General features: G+C 39.4%; 1 protein-coding gene across 20 annotated transcripts in view; it reads left to right on the plus strand.

The window, feature by feature from the left end:
- Positions 1-24,954, plus strand: part of ABI1 (abl interactor 1) — a 96,600-nt gene that overhangs the window by 44,050 nt on the left and 27,596 nt on the right. For all 20 annotated transcript variants that reach the window (XM_082449787.1, XM_082449789.1, XM_082449777.1 and 17 more), the window contains one exon: positions 24,377-24,553. In XM_082449787.1, the coding sequence (XP_082305913.1) occupies positions 24,377-24,553 (177 nt within the window). The remainder of the gene's footprint in view (positions 1-24,376; positions 24,554-24,954) is intronic.

The raw sequence follows: 24,954 nt of genomic DNA on the forward strand, positions 1-24,954 counted from the left end.
CGATACATGTCTGTCTCCCCTTCCTCTCTCTCTCTTTTTTTTTTTAAATTTTATTTATTTATTTATTTTTGGCTGTGTTGGGTCTTCGTTTATGTGCGAGGGCTTTCTCCAGTTGCGGCGAGCGGGGGCCACTCTTCATCGTGGTGCGCGGGCCTCTCACTATTGCGGCCTCTCTTGTTGCGGAGCACAGGCTCCAGACGCACAGGCTCAGTAGTTGTGGCGCACAGGCTTAGTTGCTCCGCGGCATGTGGGATCTTCCCAGACCAGGGCTCGAACCCGTGTCCCCTGCATTGGCAGGTGGATTCTCAACCACTGCACCACCAGGGAAGCCCCCTCTCTCTTTGAAGGTAAAGACCATCCTGTGTAAGTACCACGCCCCGACCGATTGCACCCCAGGAGCTCCTCATCTGTGTATGCTCTGTATGTAGTTAACCAGAGCTTAAGAGGTGGTTTGAAAAGTATTTTTTGAATGAGACAGTGTGGTATGGTCTGCTTCGAAGTCATAAAAATCTGGGTTTGAATCCTAGTTCTGCCAGCATGTGATTTGATCAGATAACCTAACTTTTTTGAGTTTAGTTTTCTCATATGCAAAATTGGGACTATAGAGCTGACCTTAGAGATGAAGTAAAGAATTGCATGTAAAGCATTTAGCCTAAGACCTGGATATAAAACGTTGGCATTATTAGTCATCATAGCTAATCATCCATTCTTTCTCTTATATTCAGCCTCTCTTGAATTCCCCCTCTAATCAACATTAAGTATTTTCCCCCCATCTTAAAAAAAGCATTCCTTACCAATTATTTTGAGATATTACCTTTTCTCTCTTGACAGTTCACAGCCTAAGTTCTTGAATCTGTCATCTTGTGGCATCTTCTTCCTTGAAACATCTATATGCCTCAGTCCATTGTGGTTTGATTTTGTCTCCTTCTACTCCATGGATGTTGCTTTTGCAAAAAGGAGCAGTGATATCTTTCTTTTAAATCTAGAAATATTTTTTGCCACCTCTTCCTTGCTTTTATCTGTGACATGTGACAAATTTGTGATTATATTTGTTTGTTTGTTTACTTATTTAATGCCTGTTCCTTCTCTTAGAGGTAAGTTTAATGATGACAGAAACCTCATCTGTTTGGTTCATCACTGTGTCCCTAGTGTCTCCCTTAGGGTCTGGCAAGGAGTAGATCTTTGAATCTTTAAATTATCCATGTGGAACTTCAGAAAATCTGTAGTCCTTTGTGAATAAGTCCTTTGTGAATAAGTCCTTGTGAATAAGCATCACTGTTTTTTTTTCAAATTAATTAAAATATTTATTTATTAACATTAGCTTTTAAAATTTATTTATTTTATTTTATTTGTTTTATTTTTGGCTGTGTTGGGTCTTCGTTACTGTGCGTGGGCTTTCTCTAGTTGTGTCGAGCGGGGGCTGCTCTTTGTTGCGGTGTGCGGGCTTCTCATTGCAGTGGCCTCTCTTGTTGTGGAGCACGGGCTCTAGGCGCGTGGGCTTCCATAGTTGTGGCACACAGGCTCAGTAGTTGTGGCTCGTGGGCTCTAGAGCGCAGGCTCAGTAGTTGTGGCGCACGGGCTTAGTTGCTCCGCAGCATGTGGGATCTTCCCAGACCAGGGCTCAAACCTGTGTCCCCTGCACTGGCAGGCGGATTCTTAACCACTGCGCCACCAGGGAAGCCCAATATTTATTTATTTATTTATTTGGCTACACAGGGTCTTAGTTGCAGCACTTGAGATCTTCATTGCCAGGATCTTCATTGCCAGTGCGGGATCTTCGTTGCGGCATGCAAGATCTAGTTCCCTGACCAGGGATCGAACCCGGGCCCCCTGCATTGGGAGCGCAGAGTCTTAGCCACTAGACCACCAGGGACGTCCCTCACTGTTGTTTTTAGAAAGTTCTCCATTTCAAAGGAAAATGAATGTACCCTAGTGTAAATTTTGAATTATCAATGATTTGGTTCAGAATCTTAAACATAGTACTTAATGTGGTCACTGAAAATATTTTTGCCCACCTGTTCCCTGAGAAAGTCCAAGTGTGGAGAATTAAAAAAAGGCTGAAGTGGATTAGAACCTGTAATTAGATAGTGTCAGTGTTTGCAGTCTTCTCCGTACTCACACTCTGCCTTGCAGTTCTTGTGAAACAACCAGGCAGGAGCTGGTCAACAAATAAGAGCGAGGATTGACCGTTACCGTGAAAAAGAAAATCTCTGTGCCTATTACTTTTATTAAAAACCCACACCCACCTCTATCAGATGATATTTCAATCCTTAAACGCTGCCTTCAGGACAAAGGCTGGATTGTTGGCGTGGTATTGATGCAAGCATGATCTTGTCTTCCCCTGCCTTTCTAGCTTCATTCCTTCCCTTCCTTCACGCTCTGTGCTTCACACCTCCTCATTCATTCAGAGTTCTAGCAGTGTGCCGCCGTAGTGGCTAGTCCCTTTGCTTGGAATGTCTGTCTCCCCGATTTCCTCTGCCTGGCTAACTCCTGCTCATTGTTTAGGCTTCAGCTTAATTGTCCTGGTCTCATGGAAACCTTTTCCTTGGTTCCAGAAGGCTAGGTTTGCTCTTTCCTTGTACTTCTGTGCCTACTGCTTCATGACAGATAGCTTATGTTTGGTCTTCCTGATCTGTTCTCTCCCCGCTGGTCTTTACCCTGGGAGGTTTACTGTATGGATTATGTCAATGGGCGTCTGTGACTTCCGGCTTCAGATAGGGTGCAGCCAGTGTGGACATGGGTAGGTCGGGAGCAGTGAGGAAGGTAAGCTCAGAATATTTATTTCCCTGGTTTCTTCCTGGTGGACTGGCTGTGTCCCAAGACAAGTCATTATTCCCCTCAATAAAGCCCTTCCTGGTGGCCTTGTCTGTGTGACTTTCTCTTCCTCGTCTGGTAATCTCTCCTGCCCTTGTCCTTTTGGATTTAGGGGTGCTGTTCTGCTGCTAACACTAGTTCCTGTACCTTCCTTTCTGTTCCCCTATCCCTCACCATTCCTTTGTATTTAGTCCCTCTATGTAATAAATGCTTTTTGAATTTTTCTAATTGGAATAGTTCATCAGTTTCTGATTGGAAATCTGGCTAATACAGCCCACCATGTGTTATTTCTGATACTGCCCCCTCTTTCCTCCTGTTTTTGCCTTTGCCCTCACTTAGGGAAGCAGGAAGCTCAGCTGGTGAAGTTCTAAAGCACCCTCTTTCCACTTTAGACAGGACAGTGCTACTTTTGTTTATATTACATAATGAGATTCTGTGTAAGAGTTGATTTGAAATTAGGATGAACAACAGAAAGATTTGAAAATCAGTGACTGCAAGAAAAAAAAACCTTAAAATCTTTTTAACAGCATTTAAGTTACTGTAAGAGGCCTGGCACCTGCCTTTATTTTTAGCCTTATCCCTTACTACTACCCCACCTAGGACCTTTAAATTCCTGGGATAAGAAATCTCTCTGCCTGTCAGTTTCCTGGCTCATATTGTTACAGACATGTGTCACCTGGCTAACTCCCACTCATCCTTGAGGTCTTACCCTAAATTTTATTAAAGGGTGGTTTTCCCCAATTCCCCTTTCTGGCCTGCCTCCCACCTGCGCACATATTATTAGAATTCTGTTAATTTTTTTTTTTTTTTTCTGTTAATTGTTTTTATAACATCCTATACTTCCCTTTCGTAGCATTTATTATTAGAATTGCATCGTTAATTTGTCCTATTCACTGTCTGCCTTCCATAGGGTTCACTGTGATCTTTGCTGTATTTCTGGTGCCTAACATGCATACGTCTATTTATTCAACAAATAAAAGGGAAGGAAATTATAGTGGAAGGTCTCAGAATCTCTTTAGAGGAACTCAATGCAGAGACTTTAGGGCCATTAGAATTTGTAACAGTTTTGAATGGGGCCATCCCCTTTTAATTTCAGTTGATGGAAAAAAAAAGTCATTGTATCCTTATTTTAGAGAAACGTTATTTGGTTGTGTTCCTCCACAGACTAATGGAACATTGATTGCTAAATACCTCTGAATCATTGAACTTGAAAAAAAAAAGGCTCTCATTTTTATCACTGAGTAGTAAAGATGACTTAAAATATTGTTTTGGAGGGGGAGGAGGGACAATTTTAAGCTCACAGAAAAATTGCACGTACAGGACAAAGAACTTTTTTGTTTTGGACTGTTTGAGAATAACCTGCTGCTATGATGCCCCATCACTCCTGAATACTTCGGTGTGTATTTTCTAGACATAAGTACATGCTACTGCATAGCCATAAAACAGTCGTCAAAATCAGGTTAATTAGCATCTAATCCACACATTCTACTTATCTGCCGATTTGTTCAATAGCTTTATGGGAAAAAGACCCAGTTCAGAAGCATTTAGTTAACATGTCTCCTCAGCCTTCTTCAAACTGCAACAGTTCCTCAGTCTACCCTTGACTTCACCTGACCTTGATACTTTTGAAAATTATAGGCCAGTCAGTTTGTAGAATGTCAATATGAATGTTTGTTTCTTCATGATTAGATTCATGTGATAAATTAAAGATAACTTTTTGGAGGCAATAGCTTCCTATTTAAAAACCACTTTAATTGTCTTAATTTTTTAAAGAAACTTTTTTTGTTTACTTTTAAGTCTTTTTCTAAGTGTTTCTAGCATTAGGGCTTGTAAATCCATAATAATATATAAAGACAGAGGAAATCTATAAAGAATCTGGCATGTACATCAAGGCATAACATCCCTAAAAATATTTTGTTAGAGATCCAACAAAATTTGCTGTCATAGGAATTTTTATTTCAACTAATCAGGAATAATTTATTTTGCTATATTTTGTCATTAAGATCGTTTCAGATCTAAAAAATTTTCAGATTTAAAAATCCTTTGGTTCTGAATTGCAAGTGATACTTGAGAACTTCTAAGACATAAATAAGTATATTTAATTATGGCAGAACTTATTTCTAAAATAACCAACCATCTTGGTTAAAAACAAATTGTATACATTTTAGCTCTGAAATAATTTGAAAATCCAAATGAAGGCAGTCAGAATCACTGTTCTAAGCCTATTTTTAGTTATTTTTCCTTTGAGCTGATTTCCTTTCTAGCCACCTGCAGTTTTATGCACAGTCACACGAGTTCATTTTTTCTAAAACTGTTCCCCCACCAAGCTTGGCATGAAAGTAGCTTCTCTAATGTTTTTGGTTTGTTCTTTTGAAGAGCAAAGTATAAATTATAAAACCTCCATTGAGTAAATTCATGTAAAAATATTTTTGATGAAAGACAGCATTACTATGGAATAAAGGATTCTCTGGCTCTAGGGTTTTTTAAAATTACAGTTTATTTTGTCTTGATATCATTATACTACATATTAATTATAGAATTTATCTTTTCCATTCTTTAAAAAAACTTTTTTTAACCTTTTATTGAAGTATAACATATAGAAAATGCACAAAATGTAAACCTACATTTTTAATGTATTATCACAAAGGAAAAACCTGTGTATTCATCAAGACCCACAACATAGCCAATCATCCTTATGTTCTTCCCACCTGCCACCCCTCCTCTCCTTCCCAAAGGTAATCACTATCCTGACCTCTGGTAATGTAATTTAGTTGTTTTTTTTTTTTAACATCTTTATTGGAGTATAATTGCTTTACAGTGTTGTGTTAGTTTCTGCTGTATAACAAAGTGAACTTTTCCATTCTTTTTACTTTCAACGTTTTCCTGTTAAGATTTGTCTCTTTTTAGAATAGCTGGATTTAAAAAAATACAGTGTGAGAGTTCCTTCGTGCACTAGTGGTTAGGATTCCAGGCTTTCGTTGCCATGGCCTGGGTTCAATCCCTGGTCGGGGAACTGAGATGCTGCAAGCCAAAAATAAAAATTAAAAAAAAAAATACAGTGTGATATTTCTTTTAACTGGGGCATTTATTGCATTAACACTTAATGTAGTTATTGATATATTTGGATTCAGATGAACCACCATTATTTTGTACTTTTTATTCATGTCATCTATTGTTACTTGTTCTTTTTCTTTTCTTTTCTTCTCTTTTCCCTCCTTCCCTCCCTCCCTTCCTTCCTTCCTTCCTTCCTCTGGATTAACATTCTCTTTTGGATTAACATTCTTTGGAGGCCTTATTGTGTATGTGTGCACATATATGTATGTGCATATGTGATGTGTGTATGCTGCCTCCTGCTTATGGTGAATTATTTCCTTATGTGTTTTATAAATTTTGATTGTGAGCTCATCTTAAGATCTCATCTTTGAGATCTCTCTGCAGGCTAAGGGTAATACATTGATAAGATAAATTGATTATTCCTAGACAGTTTTGTTCTGCCAGATGTTTTAGGGATACTGTCAATCCAGGACTATTTAGAGTTTTGTACCTGAAAACTTCATGGAACATGTTATACTATCTTGGATAACTGCCCCCTTTCCTCTCCTGTGTGTGTGTGTGTATATATTAGTGTCCTAGAGGTGTTGTAACAATTACCTCAAACTTAATGTCTTAACACAACTTTATTATCTTATAGTTCTGAAGCTTAGAAATATGAAATGGGTTTCACTGGGGCCAAAATTGAGATGTGGGCAGGATTGTTCTTTCTGGACATTCTATGGGAGAAGCTGTTCTCTTGCCTTATTTTAGCTTCCAGAGGCTTCCTCCATTTCTTAGCTGGTGGCCTCTTCCTCCATCTTCAAGCCAGAAATGGCCAGTTGAGTCTTTTTCACATGGCATCACTCTGATCAGCACTAACTGTCCTGCCTCCCTCTTTCCCTTTTAATTAAAGACCCTTGTGATTATATGAGCCCACATCAGTAATCCTGGATAATCTTCTTTTCTGAAGACCCTTAACTTAATCACATTTGCAAAGTTCCTTTTGCCATGTCAATTCTATCTTCCCACCTTCAGCAAGCCAAGACCTTATATTTACTTCCCATTTGGCATAAAAGTCTAAGCCCATTTGTTAGTGGCCAGCAAGCCCCTATAGAATAGCTTCTTTCATATTTTCTGCTCTGAGTTTTAGTCCTCCTTTCTCCTTCTCTCTGGATTTTCTTTGCTCTATTTAATATTGGACTGAATTTTAAAAAGATGCTGTCATAGTCTATCAAGCACGTTTAGGCAGTTTGTAAGTGGGAGAGTTTTCAGGTTATCTAATCTGTCATATTGCCTCGGTTGGTATTCCTTATATTAGCAAGGTATTCCTGAGTTTTAATAAGATATAAGGTCTTATTACTATTACTTTTATTTTCCTATTATCTTTTAATTTAAAATGCTTTTAATTTAGCCTCAAAAGAAAACAAAACAAAAACCAACCCCCAAAACCTCAGTGAATCTCATCTTTGAACAAGCTTGTCATTTAACTGTGATTAAAGGCCAGTTTCTCTATTTAAGTACTCTGTTTTACTCTTATCAGCAAACTGTGTCTTTTTTCTTTAATCTGACCCAGCCTGGCCTGGGTTACTCTGGTTCTGCTACTCAACCAGACCAAGAATCTCTCTTACAACATCCTGTTTCCCGTTTTGACTGTCTGGTCAGGTGGTTCTCTTTCAATACAAATTTTTATTTTCTGTTTTTCTGTCTCATTTGAGCTAAAGGCATATAGATATTATTCTCTGCCCAGGTGTTATCATTGGGCTTCATTTCACAATTCCCTCTGTCCGTCTGATAATATGTGAGTGTGTCCAAGCCAGTCAGATACTACCTAAGGGATTATAGTGAAAAACTAAGTTCTGTATCGCCCCTTTCTTTACCCAGTCTTGCTTTCTAGAGCACTTTTATAGTAAGTACTGTGTATTAGGCTTTTTACACACATGAACACCTATGAATTAATTCTCACAACAGTCCCATCTCACAGATGAAGAAACTGGTATACAAAGAAGTTATATTACTTCTTCAGGATCATACAGCTATTAAATGGCATTATTTGAACTAGGAAGTCTCATTTTAGAATCTGCTTGTTATCACTGTGCTGTACTGCCCTTAGTTTTAGACTGAAAATTATTTTCCTTCGAAAGGCAATATAGTCCATTTCTTCTGGCTTCCAGTATTGTCATTGAGGTGTCTGATATGTCTCTGATTCTAGATCCTTTGTATGTAACTTGTCTTTTTCTCTCTGGAAACCTTTGGAATATTCTCTTTAGCTGTGGTGTCTTGAAATTTCACAGGGAAATAACTTGGTATTGGTCTTTTGAAAGTACATTATGCTGGCACTTGGGGGATATGCTACTATATTTTGCGGGGGGGTCTAGTGTTATTTCTTTGATAATTTCTTTTCCCGTGTATTCTCTGTTCTTTTTTTCTAGATGTTCTATTCAGATATTAGACCTTCTGAATTAATATTTTAGTACTGTTTTCCTTTCTAGTTTCTACATCTTTGGGAGACTTCCTCAACTATAAATTCCAGTGTATCAAATATTTATATTGTTAAGTTTTACTATTTTTAATTTTTAAGAATTTTCTTGCTCTTTTTCACAAGTTGGATTCTTATTAATGAATTACCTTTTACTCTTCATATAATATATAAACATATATGACATATAAATATATATATTTCATATAATATAAATCCTTTTAAAAAAAGGATTCCTCTAGTCTCTGCAAATTTTTTTTTTCATGTTCTTTTTTTCTGTTTTTTGTTTTGTTTTGTTTTGTTTTAGGTCCTCCCCCACCTCCCCTGCAGTGTTATATCAAATAATCTGGTGATCCTAGTCTGCATCTTTTTAAGAATGAGGAACTGAAATGCTTAAGTAGAAACTATAAATATGTGACAGAGACTGTCAGTTGGGGGGGTTGGGCTTTGGGCAGGGCCCCACCCAAGTCTTCAGTATTTAGAAGTCTTTTCTTGTGCTGTTCTGTTTCTGCAGTGAGGAGTTTTTCTAATTTCTTTCATGAGAATTGTGTTTATGAGGAAAAGCTGGCATTTGAGAACATGGTGAGTGGAAGGACGGCGAACTCAACAGTTCAGTATATAGACACTCAATTCTCCAGCTTTTAGCTCTGTTCCTCACTTTTAAAAGAAAAGCAGTTGTATTGAGATAGAATTCACATACCATACAATTTACCCACTTAAAGTGTACAATTCAGTGGCTTTTGTTATATTCACAGAGTTACACATCCATCACCACAGCAATTTTAGAATATTGTCATTACCCCAGAAAAGAAACCCCCTATCCTTCTTAGCTCTCACTCCCCAATCCCTGAATCCTCTCTCCACCTAGCCCTAAGCAACTAACAATTTACTTTTTATCCTTGTAGATTTGCCTATTCTGGGTATTTCATATAAATGGAATCATGTAGTAAGCGGTCCTTTGCAATGGTTTCTTTCACTTAGCATGATGTTTTCAAAGCTCATCCATATTGTGGCATGTGTCAGTGCTTATTCCTTTTTATTGCCAAATAATATTCTATTTTATGGATATATCAGATTTATCCATTTATTAGTTAATGGATATTTGGACTGTTTCTACTTTTTGGCTATTATGGATAATGCTGCTATGAACATTTGTGTACAAGTTTCTGTGTGGACATATGTTTTCAGTTATATTGGTTATATACCTATGAGTGGAATTGCTGGATCCTGTGGTAACTCTGTGTTTAACCCTTCAAGGGACTGCTGACTGTTATCCAAAGTGGCTGCAGCATTTTACATTGCCACTGGCAGTGTATCAAGGTTTCAGTTTCTCCACATCCTCACAATCTCTGTTTTATCTATTTTTTTTTAATAGCCATCCTAGTGGAAGTCAAGTGGTATCTATCTCATTGTGGTTTTGATTCTGTTCCTCACTTTTGTAGTCTAAAGAAACTGTTGCTTCCAAATTCTGAGCCTCTCAAGGGTTATTTTTTTCTTTTAGAATAAATTGCCTTGCTGTCTACGGGCGTTTTGGGTTTTAGCTTCTTCTGTTGTTCTGTTCAGTTAGTTACCTTGCTTCCATTTGCTTTCTGATATCCAGCGATTTATTGGAAGTTCTTGTCCACTGATTTTTCTCCTCTTATTTCCCTTTATCATTTTGGGGAGGAAAAAAAATATATATATTCAATTTATATATAATTTATCATTCTATATATATATATATATATAAAATAATGTAATCAATCCTCTAAATTTAATCTCTAAATTTAATCTACCAATTTGTATCTTTAAATATTCTTTCTGTATAAATATCCCCAAATGTTGTCCTTTCTTGTAAGAAGAATTACAGGACCAAAAATACTCCTGTGATGAATATGAAAGAAATGAGGCTCAGAGGGGTTATTATTAAGTACAATCCAAATCCTTTTAAAGTGTTGGATTTGACTCTTCTGATAATACTGATTTACACTCTTTGTTATATGTCTGACATAGCTGGAACATCTTAAATGAATTAAGTAACAATTTTTAATTTCTAAGATTGCTCATAACAGTTGTATTTATTATTGGCTATAAGCTTTAACAGGTTTAACATCATCTGGTAAACTCAGAGTTAAACACTTCAATATGGATTGGGGAACAGAGAATAATAATAATGATAATAATAATAATAAATAATAAATAAAGCTAACATTTATTTAGTTCTTTCCATGCCAGACACTGTTGAAAATCCTTTATACATGTTACCTCATTTAATCCTCATATTAACTGTGTGAGGTTGATAAAATTCTTTGTTTTTAAACCTCATTTGTCTGGTAAGAAAACTGAGGGCGTAGAGTAGTTTAGTAATTTGCTCAAGGCTGCACAGCTAGTAACTGGTAGAGTCTACTCGTAAATCTGTGCAGTGTGCTTCCTGAGTCTATGCTTTTGAAGTCATTAGATTATAATGCCTGACATTTCTACAGAATTTTAAATATATTATCTTTTTGAGAGGGGTGGGACACTCATGAGATATTAAAACAAATGTTAATTCTTGGGTAAGGAGTAGTAGTTGGGGAATTAGTACAAGTTTATGAGTGATATGTAGAAGATGAACTGTGACCTAATGTTCTCTTAAAAGTTCATATTTACTTTAGATCCTGGTTTGAATCAAAAATGATTATCACTAAATTAAGCACAAAAAATTGTTTTTTGATGTGGACACATAATTGCCATGTAGAGTGTTATATAGTGTGCATTATATTTCTTAAGCAGGAGGGGAGGAGACAGAAAAGTGTCCTTGTGTTGTACTGAAGTTGGGTGTAGGCCAAAGTGTTAGTGACAGATCCAGTTTTTCCCAGGATAAAATGTTTCAGAATAATTCTGATCTGGGTGTTTTATATTATGTTCTTCCACCAGAGTCTTATTTTGCAGCTCATCTTTTCTAAATAGGCCTGTTTTATAGTGTGTATATATAGGTCATTCTGAATCAAGTTAACTTCGCAGTTGATTGGGACCTTGTTTCAAGCTTATTGAACAAAGCTCTGTAACACAGAATTTTGGGCATAGGGCCATTTCCAGAGTCTGGTCCAAATAAGCAGTAACAGACAAAGATTGTCTCTTTCTTAGCTGAAGGCTTTCTGTGTGAGGCTTGTCTCAGGACTCTTTTACACTTTTTCTACCCCTTTCATACTCCTCTCCTTTTTCTATTCAGGGCAAAAGTGTTTTGGTTTTCATTCTGTAGTTACTCATTCAGCAAGCATTTATTGTGCTTTTACTTTCATACAAGGTTCTTTGCTTGAAACCTATAATGACCTCGCTGTATTGGAACTGTCATTTGTGGGGATAGTAGGCCTTCGGATATGATATTGAAGAAAATATGTGAAATATTAAGTAGTTTTGCTATGTCATACTTCTTTCCCGCCTGTCTTTTGATAATTAAAAAGGATTGTTTTCTGGAGGATATTTAAAAGGAGCATATGCTTTCTTTACACACCGCCCCCCCCCCCCCAACTTCCTAAAGTGGTAAGGGAGAGTATAATTAAAACAACATATTTCCATACAATAATTTTAAATAATCATGTCTTAAAAGGCAACTTAAAAATCTTGTCTACTTGTGAAATTTATCTTTTTATTTCAACATTCATTTTGGAAAACACTGTTTTTCTTTTAAATAGAATCACTTTTGGAATATTGTAACTGTTCTTTCCTTCGAACCTTTGCTTTCTACACAATTTATTTTACTTATTCCTATTCAATTCCCGTTCTGCTCATATTATGAAGGGTCCGCTTGGCCCTTTAAAAAGAACTTGTCAAGTTTGGTTTCCTAATTTCTTTAGTCTTTCTTTAATAACTCTTAATATGAGTAGAGTTCAACTTATTTTTATTTATGCTCTTTTAAATTTTCTCTAATCTCTAGGCAGGTGTTGTATTTTCATGCCTCTTTGCCTTTGCTTATACTGTTACTTTTGCTTGGAATCCGCCCCTCCCCCCCACCAGTCTACTTTCTTCTCTTTGGCCTGCCAGATATGGCTGGCTAAAGTGAGGTTTCTTTTATGGAGTGTTCTGATAATGCTCCAGGAGTAGTAGTCATTTTTTTCTCTGTGCTCTATTTGTGCTTTTTGTGCAATTTAAAGACTTAAAAAAATTATACTAAATAACATTCAAAAGAATAAATGTAATGTAACATAAATTTTATAATAAAATAAACATCTGTGACTCTACCACCAAAGTTAACTAGAAAATGGTCAATTCTGTTTTTTCTACCTTTGTGCTTCAATCTATACTCCCAAGGGGCATTATTATCATTATTTCCTTGCCCTTTTAAAGTTTATCACAAATTATGTGTATCCTTAAATAGTTACTGTTTAATTTTGTTTGGGTTTGGGTTTAATAAAAATAGATTCAGGCTGTATGTAGTCAAAACCAAAGCCCAGTATAGCTTGCTTTTTTAATTCAGCATTATGTTTCTACTATTTATCTGTATTTCATATATTTCATTCATAGTAGTTCATTCTCATTAATGTAATATTTCAAGTATAAATTTGCCACTTATTTGCATTTACATTTAATGAATCTGGAATTGGTTTTTTCGCTCTAGGGTGAGGTAGGGATCCATTTTCTGTGTTTCTATCTGGCAAACTAGTTGCCCTATTTAAATAATGCATTCTTTTCTCCTGTGCAATCATTGTAAGGTAACAAGTTTCCTTATGATCATGAGTTTGTTTCTGAGTTGTATCTTCTGTTGAATTGGTCCATTTATTTAACCCTATTTAAGAACCCTACTGTTTTATTTACTTTGGCTTTATAATAAATGTCAGCAGGCAAGCCCCCACCTCCCCCTTTCTTTTTTTTTTTTTTTTTAAACCATGTCTTGGTCATTCTTTCCCCCTTGCCCTTCCGTATATATTTTGAAACCATGAGAAACCCAGTTAGGGTTTTTATTGAGAGGCATTGAAGCTGAAGATCAGTTTGGGAAGATTTGGCATCAATACTACATTGGATGGGAGTGGAGGAAGGAGACGTATATCTGGTTGTGAGTAGGTGGGGTGTGTTGTACTTGGCTTTGAAGGCCACACATTTTTTTTTTTTTCAGGTTAATCTGTCAAACTCTCATTTCACTATTTATAACTGCATGGGGAGGGAGTTTCTTAGGGTTATTCAGGGTGTTCTGGTTATTTTGGGGGGTAGAATATTTCTGCTGATTTTCCTATGTTCCCCATTGCTGTTATTCTTTCTCACAACTCTTGATGTTATTTGTACTTGTCATGGTAAGTCTGTCAGGAGAGTTTTCTAGTTGTGTTTTTGTTTTTGTTTTTTTAAATAAATAAATTTATTTATTTATTTTTTGGCTGCATTGGTTTTTGTTGCTGCACGTGGGCTTTCTTTAGTTGTGTCGAGTGGGGCTACTCTTGGTTGTGGTGCGTGGGCTTCTCATGGCGGTGGCTTCTCTTGTTGCGGAGCACGGGCTCTAGGCGCGCGGGCTTCAGTAGTTGTGGCACGTGGGCTCAGTAGTTGTGGCACGTGGGCTCAGTAGTTGTGGCTCACGGGCTCTAGAGCGCAGGCTCTGTAGTTGTGGCGCACGCGCTTAGTTGTTCCATGGCATGTGGAATCTTCCTGGACCAGGGCTCGAACCCATGTCCCCTGCATTGGCAGGTGGATTCTTAACCACTGCGCCACCAGGGAAGCCCCTCTAGTTGTGCTTTATTAGCTCTAGGTTGTGCCTCTTAACGTTACCCAGATCCAAGCCTTGTTTACTTTTATTAGGCTACTGCAGCTATGTCTTTGTTACCAGCCCATTGCAGTACTGTTTCATTTTATGTGCTTAAAGTGCAATATAAAATAATAATAAAATTCAAAAAATTATTTTTTAAATGTGAAGATTGTCTTCAAATTAAAAAAATAATTAGGAACCATTGTGTAATTTCAAAACTGGGCAGGGACGTTGTTAAACTATTTTATTGTCATTTGAGGTTTAAGCAGGAAACAAATACTGTCCTGTGTTATACTTAGTTCTTGAATTTTTGTGAGTTTTGGATTATAGATAAGATCTTTAAGAATATACTAATGCCTTACAAGGTGATCACCCTGTGCCTGTTCATTCGATTCATTACTTCCACATGTATCTCATATACATTCTTTCTATTTATCAGTTCTGTCCTATCAGTTCTCCTATCAGGTGCTGAATCATCAAGCATGGTCATTGATCAGAACTTGTCTTTGGCTTTCTATCTTTTCTCTAGTTTGTCCTACTGATACCCATATCTGTAAGATCTGCTTTCTTCTTTCAAATGAATTTTAGCCTTTAGGACTTGTCTACCTTGGAATCAATGAGTTTCAAGCTTCTAGAACCTTAATGCTTGTTAGACTGGGCTCTGAGGAGTTTTCTAAAATCTTTTTTATTGCTAGTGGCAAAACTAGAGATTTCAACATAATTCATATTCGTCATCTTTCCTTTTTTATTTTATTTTTTAAGATAAAAATCACATATATTTAAGATGTACACCACCATGATTTGATACACATATACCTAGTGAAATATGACTACAGTCAAGCTAATTAATGTATGTTTTCCTCATATAGTTACCTTTTTTGGTATGTGTGTGATGAGAGCACTTGAAATCCATTCTCCTAGCACATTCCCAGGATTCAGTACAGTATTATTACCTGTAGTCACCATGCTGTACATTGGATCTCTAGACTTATTCATCCTGCACGCCTGCAACTTTGTCCCCTTTGACTAACATCTCCTCATTTCACCCATCTCCCCACCCCTGGGAACCACCATTCTGCTCTCTGCTTCTAGTGTTCAACTTTTTAAGATTCCACATATGAGTGAGATCATGACGTGTCTCCCCCACCCCCAGCCCCGTATCTGACGTATTGCACTTAGCTTAATGTCCTCCAGTTTCAACATCTATCGTGTTTCTAATACACCATGTGCTGTGTCAATGTTTTTATATTAATATTTTGGAAAATACTTTGCCTTAATTGCAGGGTTGTAGATTGGGTAGTTTGATAAATATGATTCAGTTGTGGTTAATTTTTTCTGGTACTTTTTGTATTAAGCAATATTATAAATAGATTCTAATATTATCCCAGCCCCCATTTTATGTAAGCAAAGTGGAATCTTAGTGAGTTAAAACTTGTATAAAATTGCATAACTAGTAAGTGAAAGAGTGTTCAAACCAAGGCTTTGTGATTTCACATTTGTGTGCCTTTTTAAAAAAATGAGTGGTTTTCACCTGTGCTTCATGGGTCTAGGGATTGCTGTAGGTGCTACAGCTTGCTAGTCCCTCTCAGCTTGGGATACTCTTGAATTTTATGGTTATTATATTAGAATTGAAAACTAATTTTCTTTATATCAGACTGCTTCTTTTGCCATCTAAAGATAAAGTGTGAAAGTAAGGAAATTCAAATATGAGAAGGAATTGGTCTCCTTGGAAAAGCTAACTTTGGCTTGGTGAACATATGCATGCTGCTGTTATACAAATGTTCCAAGCCTGTTCCCCTCCTCCTCCTGCTTTATTCACTCACCCTGTCATATGGAGGGTTGTACATCGCCGGACGGGTTGTGATGTGGACTTTCATGATTCGAATTGGGAGACTGGGGAGGGAGTAAACTCAGAGTAAAGTTTTTTCAAGTAATTTGAAATAGTGTCCTGAATAGTTCTACAGTGTGTGAGGGAAATGGGAAGGATGAAAAAAAGATGATTTTAAGGAGAGTTGTGGACACCATGATGTTTGAGAAAAATACGGAAAGAACTTGAGCCATTTTGAATTTGTTTTTCCCATGAAGGCTGGGAGCCATGTGGGATATTCTTTTAAATAGGATTTAAGCCGGTAAGATAGCTTCAGATTTTTTCATTTTGTCTTCGCAAGTTTACTTTTTTGGTGAAGATCACCATGGTTATACCATGGAGAACAGATTGGAAAGAGGCTAGATTGGATGCAGGTGGACCAGTTAGACGGCAGATGCAGTAGCCAAGGTGAGAGATGATAGTAGATTGACTAGGATTAAAGTGTTGGAAACAGAAGGAAACAAATTTCTGGTACTTAAAGGTAAATGACAAGATTTAGTGATATTGGTTATGAAATAAGTGCTAGATGTCTGAACTATATAACTTGATAGAGAACTGAAATAGGAAGTAAAGTCGACTCTGTGTGTGATTTTGGGCACATTCATTTTGAGGTACCATTGAAATATACCAGAGGAACATGGCAGGTGTTTGTATGATTCTGTAGCGCAGAGGAGAGGTCTAGAATAGAGAAAAGTTTATGTGAGTGTAGGAGTAATTTAGACCTGAATGTGGATGAGTTTGCCAAGGAGAAAAGGGGAAGATCCTACGACTAAACCGGGAGGCACCATGCCTGTCAGGCGGCCTTGTAAAGGAGACACAGGATGGGTGTTCGGGAGTTAGGAGCACACCAAGGTGAGTGGTGATCCATCTTTTTTTTTTTTTCCTTTCCAGTGAAATCTCTATTTTTCCTTCTGTGGAATAATGAGTACCTAAACTTAATTCCATGTCAAGCAAAATTTAGCTAAAATTTGTACTAGTTAATCTTGTGCTGGAACTGTCAGACAAGGAAGGAGTTTGAGATATGTAGGGGCACACACACAAAAAAATGTAGCTAACTGCAGTTTAACAAGTTTGCCTGCCATAGTTTCATGGATGCTGGTAGAAGACACAAGACTTCTCAGAGACATCGGACTTGATTACTCATGGCAGGAGCAGGATCAGAGTCGTTAGCATTCGTGCTGGTTTCCCCAGCCCCACGCTCCACAGAGGACTGTGAGGAGGGTGAGTGATGCCTGTGGTGACGCCGCTCCTACATTTGCAGCACAGTCTGTTACAGGAGAGGAACCTCCAGTAAGCCTGCCTGACCTTAATCCTGGAGGGAGGTGACGTCTTTATTGTGCTAGATAGTGAACAAACCTGCCCTTTGTTCCTGAGGGAGGTATTTCTATCCTTCCTGGCTGTTCGCTGTTCGCTGGACAGACATACTTAAGATAGTCTGGAACAAAGAGAGGCAGTGCCTCCACCTACAAGATGCACAGAAACGCAGTGGGCCCAAGGATAATTGCCTTCCAACAGCATTCACCCCTCATGTCTCTTCCTTCTTGGCTTCTGGTAAAATTTCCCATGATTACTCTCTTCATTGGCCACCCTGAGTAATCTATCTGACAGAGCCTGGGACTGGAGCCATTCAGTTTGTCTCATAAAACATGTAATTTAGGTTACGTACTATCAACATGGTAGCAGGATGAGGCCAAACTGCAATCTTGACCTCAACTATGCTCCCTAGGGTCCTAGACCAGCCAGCTGAACAAATACCATAAACCTTCAGGGTCTGCCTTAGAGAGCCAAGTGGCTTTCTCTTTAAGTTTCTGTACTGACTTTCTACTTGACCCAAGTACTGCAGGAGTATTAGGGAATGCACAGATTTGGCCTCGCCTGCAGGAAGGAAGTCTAGGGCAGTTCTGTCATCCATAACGATCCTGGCCCTTGAGCTGACACTGACCTGAATGGCTCCAGGGCTGATACGATCTCATTGTTCACCTCAGCTAAAGTCAGGGACAGATTTCAAACTACCATTTCTAATTGGATAACTCCCATTTTAGGCATAAATGCCTCAGAGCAGACTGCACATAATTAACAAGTCAGTTATCCTTCTGGGAGGGCCCCCTCCCCCCAGTCACGAATAGCCTTACTTTGGAGAGGTCACAGCCGTCTGTGGATACAGATCTACTGGTGGCGCTTGCTTAAACACTTGAAGGTCTCTTACGATCACCCCTACAGTGCACGTCACCGCATTTCCGGAGGGAGGTAAGGTCATGCCTGGCTTCCGCACGAGTGCCCCTGTGAAGAGGGTGGTGCTTGCAGGTGTCGTCTGCCCTCCCACCCCCCGACCCCAGGTGGGGCCTGCTTAGCGAGCACAGGCTGGCAGCTTCTCCAGTGTTGCCTCCTGGACAGCTGGCAAGCCTTAGGGCTCCCAGTTCAGTACAGATAACTGAGTCTAGTACTTCTTTTTGTTTTGGAGGTGTTACCTGAAGGCAGTCAGTCCAGTCTGTCCTGTTTGTCTGTGCCACCTGTCAGGTAGCATTCACCTGCCCCTTAGAGATGGCTGAATGATAGCTACAGGAATTGGGGGGCGGTTTGGAAAGACACCTGGAGGTATTGGCAGGTGTTCTGTGTGGGAGGCTCAGGGGCTAGGACCATCTTCTTCTGCTTTCCTAAGATTTTTCAGTGACCTTGAGGAGAAGGATGATCACGTGATCAGAGCTGTCCAGCAGGGCATGGCAGAGCCGGCAGGCAGTTCAGTTTATTAAGGCACTTGCACAATCTGGGAGAGCCGCACCCGGGACTTTTCCTTTGTGAGGAAGGTTCTGGGGGATTCAGAAAGACAGAATCACAAATGTCCCTCCTTCTTAGCTCCTGAGGTTTAAAGTGTTTCTTTCACTGGTGCCAGGGTTGTTCTCCTTCCACTGCTATAGAATCAGTGTGTCCCATTCCAGTCACTAACCTTTCCCTTTTTCCCAATTATCCCTGACCCTCACCCTGACCTTTTTTGTCTGGAAGGGTCAGGTGCCAGAGGGACAAGAGCATTTTTATTAAACTTAGAGATCTTATTATATCTACCACTTTGGTCCACATGGTCCAGTGTAAGGGGATTTGGTGAGCAGAATACTTAAGACCACAGAAGTACAACAGGAAAATTCAGGCGGCTAAACCACAATTAAGTTAAAATTCCCAAGGCCCCCTTTTGGCTGGGCTGCCACCCAAAGGCTGTACCGATCAGGCCAGCATGGGGTCTCCATTAGGGGAAAGAATGAAGCATCATGCTCGGGTGGACCCCAGCTGGCCAAGAGGAGACAGCCTCTTTCTGGGAACAGCCACGTTCAGTGACCAACCTGCTTGCTGACGTATGTAAACCAGGAAGAGCTAAGGGGGGTATAGTCAGAAATCTTTTAGAGTTGACTAAAAAAAATTTTTTTTTAATTGTGGTAAAATACACGTAACAAGATTTCCCATCTTAACTATTTTTAAGTGTACAGCTCAGTAGTGTTACGTACATTCACAGTGTTGTGCAGCCAGTCTCCAGAACTGTTTTCATCTTGCAAGACTGAAACTCTGTCCCCATTAAACAACAGCTCCCATTGCTCTCTCCCTGCAGCCGCTGGCAACCACCATGTTACTTTCTGTCTCTATGAATTTGACTCTAGGCACCTCATATAAGTGGAATCATACAATACTTGTTCTTTTGCGACTGCTTATTTCACTCAGCATAATTTCCTCAGGTTCATCCATGTTGTAGCATGTGTCAGAATTTCCTCCCTTTTTAAGGCTGAATAATATTCCATTGAATGAATATATGTACCACATTTTGTTTATCCATTCTTTCATTGATGGACACTTGGGTTACTTCTACCTTTTGGCTCTTGTGAATAATACCACTGTAAACATAAGTGTACACATACCTCTTGGAGACTCTGCTTTCAATTCTTTGGGGTATATACCCAGCAGTGGAATTGCTGGACCATATGGTAATTCTATATTTAAGTATTTAGGACCCACCATACTGTTTTCCACAGCAGCTGTACTGTTTTACATTCCTACCAGCAGTGCACAAGGGTTCCAATTGCTCCACATCCTTGCCAACATTTGTTATTTTCTTTTTTGTTTGGGGGGGGGCGGATAGCAGCCATCCTGATGGGTGTGATGTCTCATTGTGTTTTTTTTTTTATTAGTTATCTATTTTATACATACTGGTGTCATTGTGGTTTTGATTTGCATTTCCCTAATGATTAGTGATGTTGAACACCGTTTCATGTACTTATTGGCCATTTGTATATCTTCTTTGGAGAAACGTCTATTCAAGTCCTTTGACCATTTTTGAATTCAGTTGTCTTTTGTTTTTGAGTTTTTTAAGTTGATTTTTGAGGACGCTGTTTCAGCACTCACCAATACAAGATGCCTGTGGATGGTAGGGAATGTGGAAGGCCATCACATACTTTGACAAACAACCCATTTTTTGTGACTTTTGTGTTAAAAAGTATACCATTGTCAGATAGCAAATGGTTTGGAAAGTGAAAAACATGACACAGATTAGTGTCAGGGGCCACAGTGGTATGGTTGGAGCCAGCTGATTGGATTTGTATTGTAATACCATAACCTGAAAGAATGTCATCAGCAGTGAGGCACTACTGATGGTCTGAAGACGGGGTTAAAGGTCTGATGTAGCCAGTCTGCTAGTAGCGGGAGATGTGGCCTCTCTCACCATGAGACGAATGGGTCTTTTTCCGGGAGTCACCTGTGTGGGACACAGAGGTTGCCTCTGCATCAGGAACAGAGTCCTTTACTCTGTGTCTGTTCAGTGATGGTCCATGTGTTGACACATCTGGAGTGGTGATGGATCCGCCAGCAGAGATGGCAGTCTGGGCAGTGCAGGCTTCATCAGCAGCTGGACTCCTGTTGGCTTCATCAGACAATGGGCCCTTACTATGGCCCATATTAGTGACCCAGATGGTCTGCTTGGCAACTACTATTTGTCTCCACAGTTTATATGGCAAGTCTTTAAGATGTCAGTCTGTAGTTTTCCAAGTAGCAGACCCAAACAGCTATTACCAATGGGTATTAGCCCCATATCAGTAAAAGTCTAACAAGGTTTATCTCCGGGAATATCAGCCAGATCTCTGAGAACATCCTTGAGTTCTGCCCGCAGAGCACAGCAACCACAAGCACTTTCCTTTCTGCATAGCTGGCACTGAGGTTGAACAGCACAGCAGTCCACGGAGCACCACAGGGTCTCGGCTTAGTTGAATCATTAATGCACCAGGCCCAGGCATTTAGGGGATCTTCTGTGAATCAAGGGCCTCACTGAACCAACAGAATGGAAAATAAATTTTCCCTAAAGGGGTAGCTGCCACTCTTCCCTGTAGAGCTGAGAGGTCATAGGGGCCAGGCTGGCTGCATTCTTGAATATACCAAGTCCAAGGGGCCCCTCTGGTGGAGGCTGTTCCTCTTGTCAGACGCTCCAGTCAGTAACGTTACCCAGGCACAGAGACTTGTACTCAGAGGGGTCATAAGGACTGTGGGCCACTAAGGCTGCTAGTGCTTTTCTACATCTGGCTCTTCCCAGGTGGCATAATCCCCTCTGGCTCTTAAAAGCATTCACCGTGCAAGCATGAAAAATATGAATACCAATTATACATTCAGTGTTGGAAGCCACAACAGTAATACATTGAGTTGGTACCAAGAGTCCCACCCAAAAGAACACATTAGCGTCTCTTCCCCACTGTGAACTGCACCCAAACCTCATAGCTGAAAGCAGGTACCCTCTCCCTCCACAGGATGAGGCATGAAGGTGACATGGGCTCCAATATATATCAATCAGAGCTATGAAATGTCCCTCCCCTCCCCACAGTGATCTCGCAAACCCAGGTGTGTTTGATCTTCAGTTCCCCTTGGGGACTGGGAGAACTTGACCCCGCCCCTAACAGTCTTTCTCTTTAAAGGGTGTAGGGGGAGGCTGGGAGAGAGCAGCTCTGCACCAGTAAACAAGGTGAACTCAGCTTTGAGTGGCGCTGTAGCTGCGAGCACTTGGGGCACCCAAAGCCCTGTGTTGTGTACTCTGTGGCAGGGCCGTCGTCGCTGACTGGCCTCATCCATTTCCGTTAGGGATGCCTTGATTCAGCGGCTACAGCCACATCACTTCCCGGCGGGGCCGTGAGTTTGTACTCCTTGGCCGACTTGGGCTTGGTCCGCACGGGTGACATCCTTGTTTTTAGGAGTCCGCCTAATGTGGACTGTCTGCTGCTCGCTCCATTGTCAAGAGAGCAGCTCTTCAGTTCTTGCTTGATTTCAGCATAAGGACTAGGAGGGTCTTCTGAAGCTGATAGAATTTAATCTGGATTTCTGTGGGTGAGTTTTTCATTCTGTGGTGAATCATTTGCTAAATCATCATTTAAAATCCACTTTAGTACGGAAGAGCCCAAAGACTAGTCAGTGCCCTTGGGAGATTGTTTCGGGGAAAGTTTCCCAGAAGGGCCAGAACTGTCTTATAGCAAACAGGGCCCACTGCCAAAACCTGAGGTCTTTTATTTATCTCGAATGGGTTTAATGTTGAGAAGACAGACTGCAGGAGGGGCTGAGCACCAAGATAGCCAGGTGTTGCCTTTCTTCTTTAACAAGCATTATGTGCCCCTCCCACCCCCTCAATCTCCCCAGTAAACTAGCAGTGGCTAAAGATTCTCCTGGTTCTGCCCACAGTGGTTACAGTTTTCCTTCTTTCACACTCAATATGGATACATTTATGGTGCTCCTGCCTCCCTCTGCCAGACAGATCTTATTACTAGTTGTTTACAGGGCTGACCTGGTGAGCTTGGTGGATAGCTGACAGTAACCAGGGCATCATTCAGGCTGCTCTGTTTGAAACTACTTCCTGGTACTCAGCCTGAAACTGCTGCCCCAGTTCAGCCTCATTAGCAGGCAATGAAGTAGAGGACCAGACATTGCCTGGGGGGGACCATACAATTTGGTCAACATGTTCACTTACGATTCCCGTGGACTTCTCTCAGTTCCTGTTAACTGTCCTTTCATTCCATTTCTAAAAAGCTTTGTCGTTGTCAGCATTCCATCTTCATTACCAAAACTGTCAAAAATTGTGAGGAGTTTGAGATCTTACCCTTTGTGGAAGCTCACAAGTTAGCCTGCACAATTCCATGGATTCGAGTAGAAGACATGAGACTCCTGGTCAGAGACAAAAGATGTCACTACTCCTGGCAGTAGTCAGCACTTGTGTCAGATAACCAGCCACAATTTCTACAGGATACTGCAGAGAGAGCCAGGTGATTGATGCCTGCATACACAATTGGGTGTGTTATAGAAAAGGAACTCCCAGCTTAGGGGACCAGATCTTTTGTAATGGGCAGTAAGCCTTCCTGCCCTTTGCCCTGGGGAGTGACAGTATCTTTATTATACCGGACAGTAAACAAACCTGCCTTTTGCTCTTTGAGGAGACACTGTATCTTCTAAGGCTGTTTACTATATAAATATACAGAACAAAGGGAATCAGTACCTCTTCTCACAAGATGTGCAGAAATGCACATAACATTAAACTTTTTTTCCTGACAATACCTTCCCCACCCCCTTTCAGTTCAGTTCACATACTTACATTTTCTCACCTAGGCTACTGTAATTACTTCCTAACTGGTCTCACTGCCAGTAGTCTTCTATCTGTCCTCAACACCTGTGCCAGAGGGATCTTTTAAAATGCAGACCTGATGATGTCACTCAGTTTAAATTTGTTATTGGTTTCGCATTACTGTTAGGCCGAAGTTTAAATTGTTGAGTGGTTGTGTAATTATTTCTCATGTGCTGACTACTACCCAGTTTTTAAATGTTGGCAATTAAATAAGGGGGGAAAAAAACCTTTTTAAAGCCGTAAAGGCCAGTACTAGATAGGCTGCAGATGTGTAGGCTGCATGCTGCCAGATTGGAACCTCTGGTTTTATCTTTTTTTTTTTTTTCTCTTACACCTTTGTCTGCAACATGTTCTTTTTGCCTTGAATAATTTACATATTTGCCTCATATTTTTATTCATTTTTTAAAAACCTACTTACTCTATAAAGCCTTCTCAACCTAGTTGGACATCTTGCTCTAAATACCTTTAATTTCAAATAAACTGTGCGTGTGTCATTATAGTACTTAATCTAGTTGTTATTATTGATTTTTTTTTTTTCTGGTCTGTATCCCCACAAAATAAAGTGTAAGCTACACAGAGCAAGAGCCCTCCCTTTCCATACACACCAGGTTTTTAGGAAAGAAAATTGCTTTCCTAAGAACCATTTTGTAATCAAAACCAATAACTTAGTTGGTGCTTTTAATCACCTTTAGATAGTCCATGTTTTGAGCCTGAAAGATATTAATTTGCTTAATTTTGACGGGGAAGATACAGTATTATTCACTGGAAAATAGACATGTGATACAGTCTTATGGTCCATTATATGTGGATATCGTATATATTATTTACTCTTCCAAATTATATTTTCTTGCTTTGTTCAAATTTAAAATATAGACTGTGGACATTCATAAAGAGAAAGTGGCTCGAAGAGAGATTGGTATTTTGACAACAAATAAGAATACATCAAGAACTCACAAAATAATAGCACCTGCAAACATGGAGCGTCCTGTAAGGTATATTCGGAAACCTATTGACTATACAGTTCTGGATGATGTGGGCCATGGTGTCAAGGTAAGCGTTTTATATTATATTAACTTGAAATAATTTGCATATCCAATAAATATTTTGGATAGGAAATATAGTGAGAAAGCTGATTTTCTTAAAGAATTAATAGATTCTCTTAGTAATTAGCATTACAATTTTCATAGAACATTTATTTAATACTAGTTATGTATTATACTAAGCTTGGGGCAGAATTTTACCTGTGCAGTAGGCTGTATTCAAGAAGATATAAAAACTTAAAATGGCCATTCATTTGTTAAGCCGTTTGAATCCTAGACTAATGTTATAAATTTGTGTTGTGAATGCCAAGTCTTGTTTTCACTACTGAATGAATATTTAAGAATAAAGAATGTATATGCTTTCCAGAATTGGTTTAGAAAGTAATTTATAAATACTTTTACTCATTTATG

The sequence above is a fragment of the Balaenoptera physalus genome, assembly GCF_965194825.1.
Source record: "Balaenoptera physalus genome assembly, chromosome: 2".
Classification (NCBI taxonomy): domain Eukaryota; kingdom Metazoa; phylum Chordata; class Mammalia; order Artiodactyla; family Balaenopteridae; genus Balaenoptera; species Balaenoptera physalus.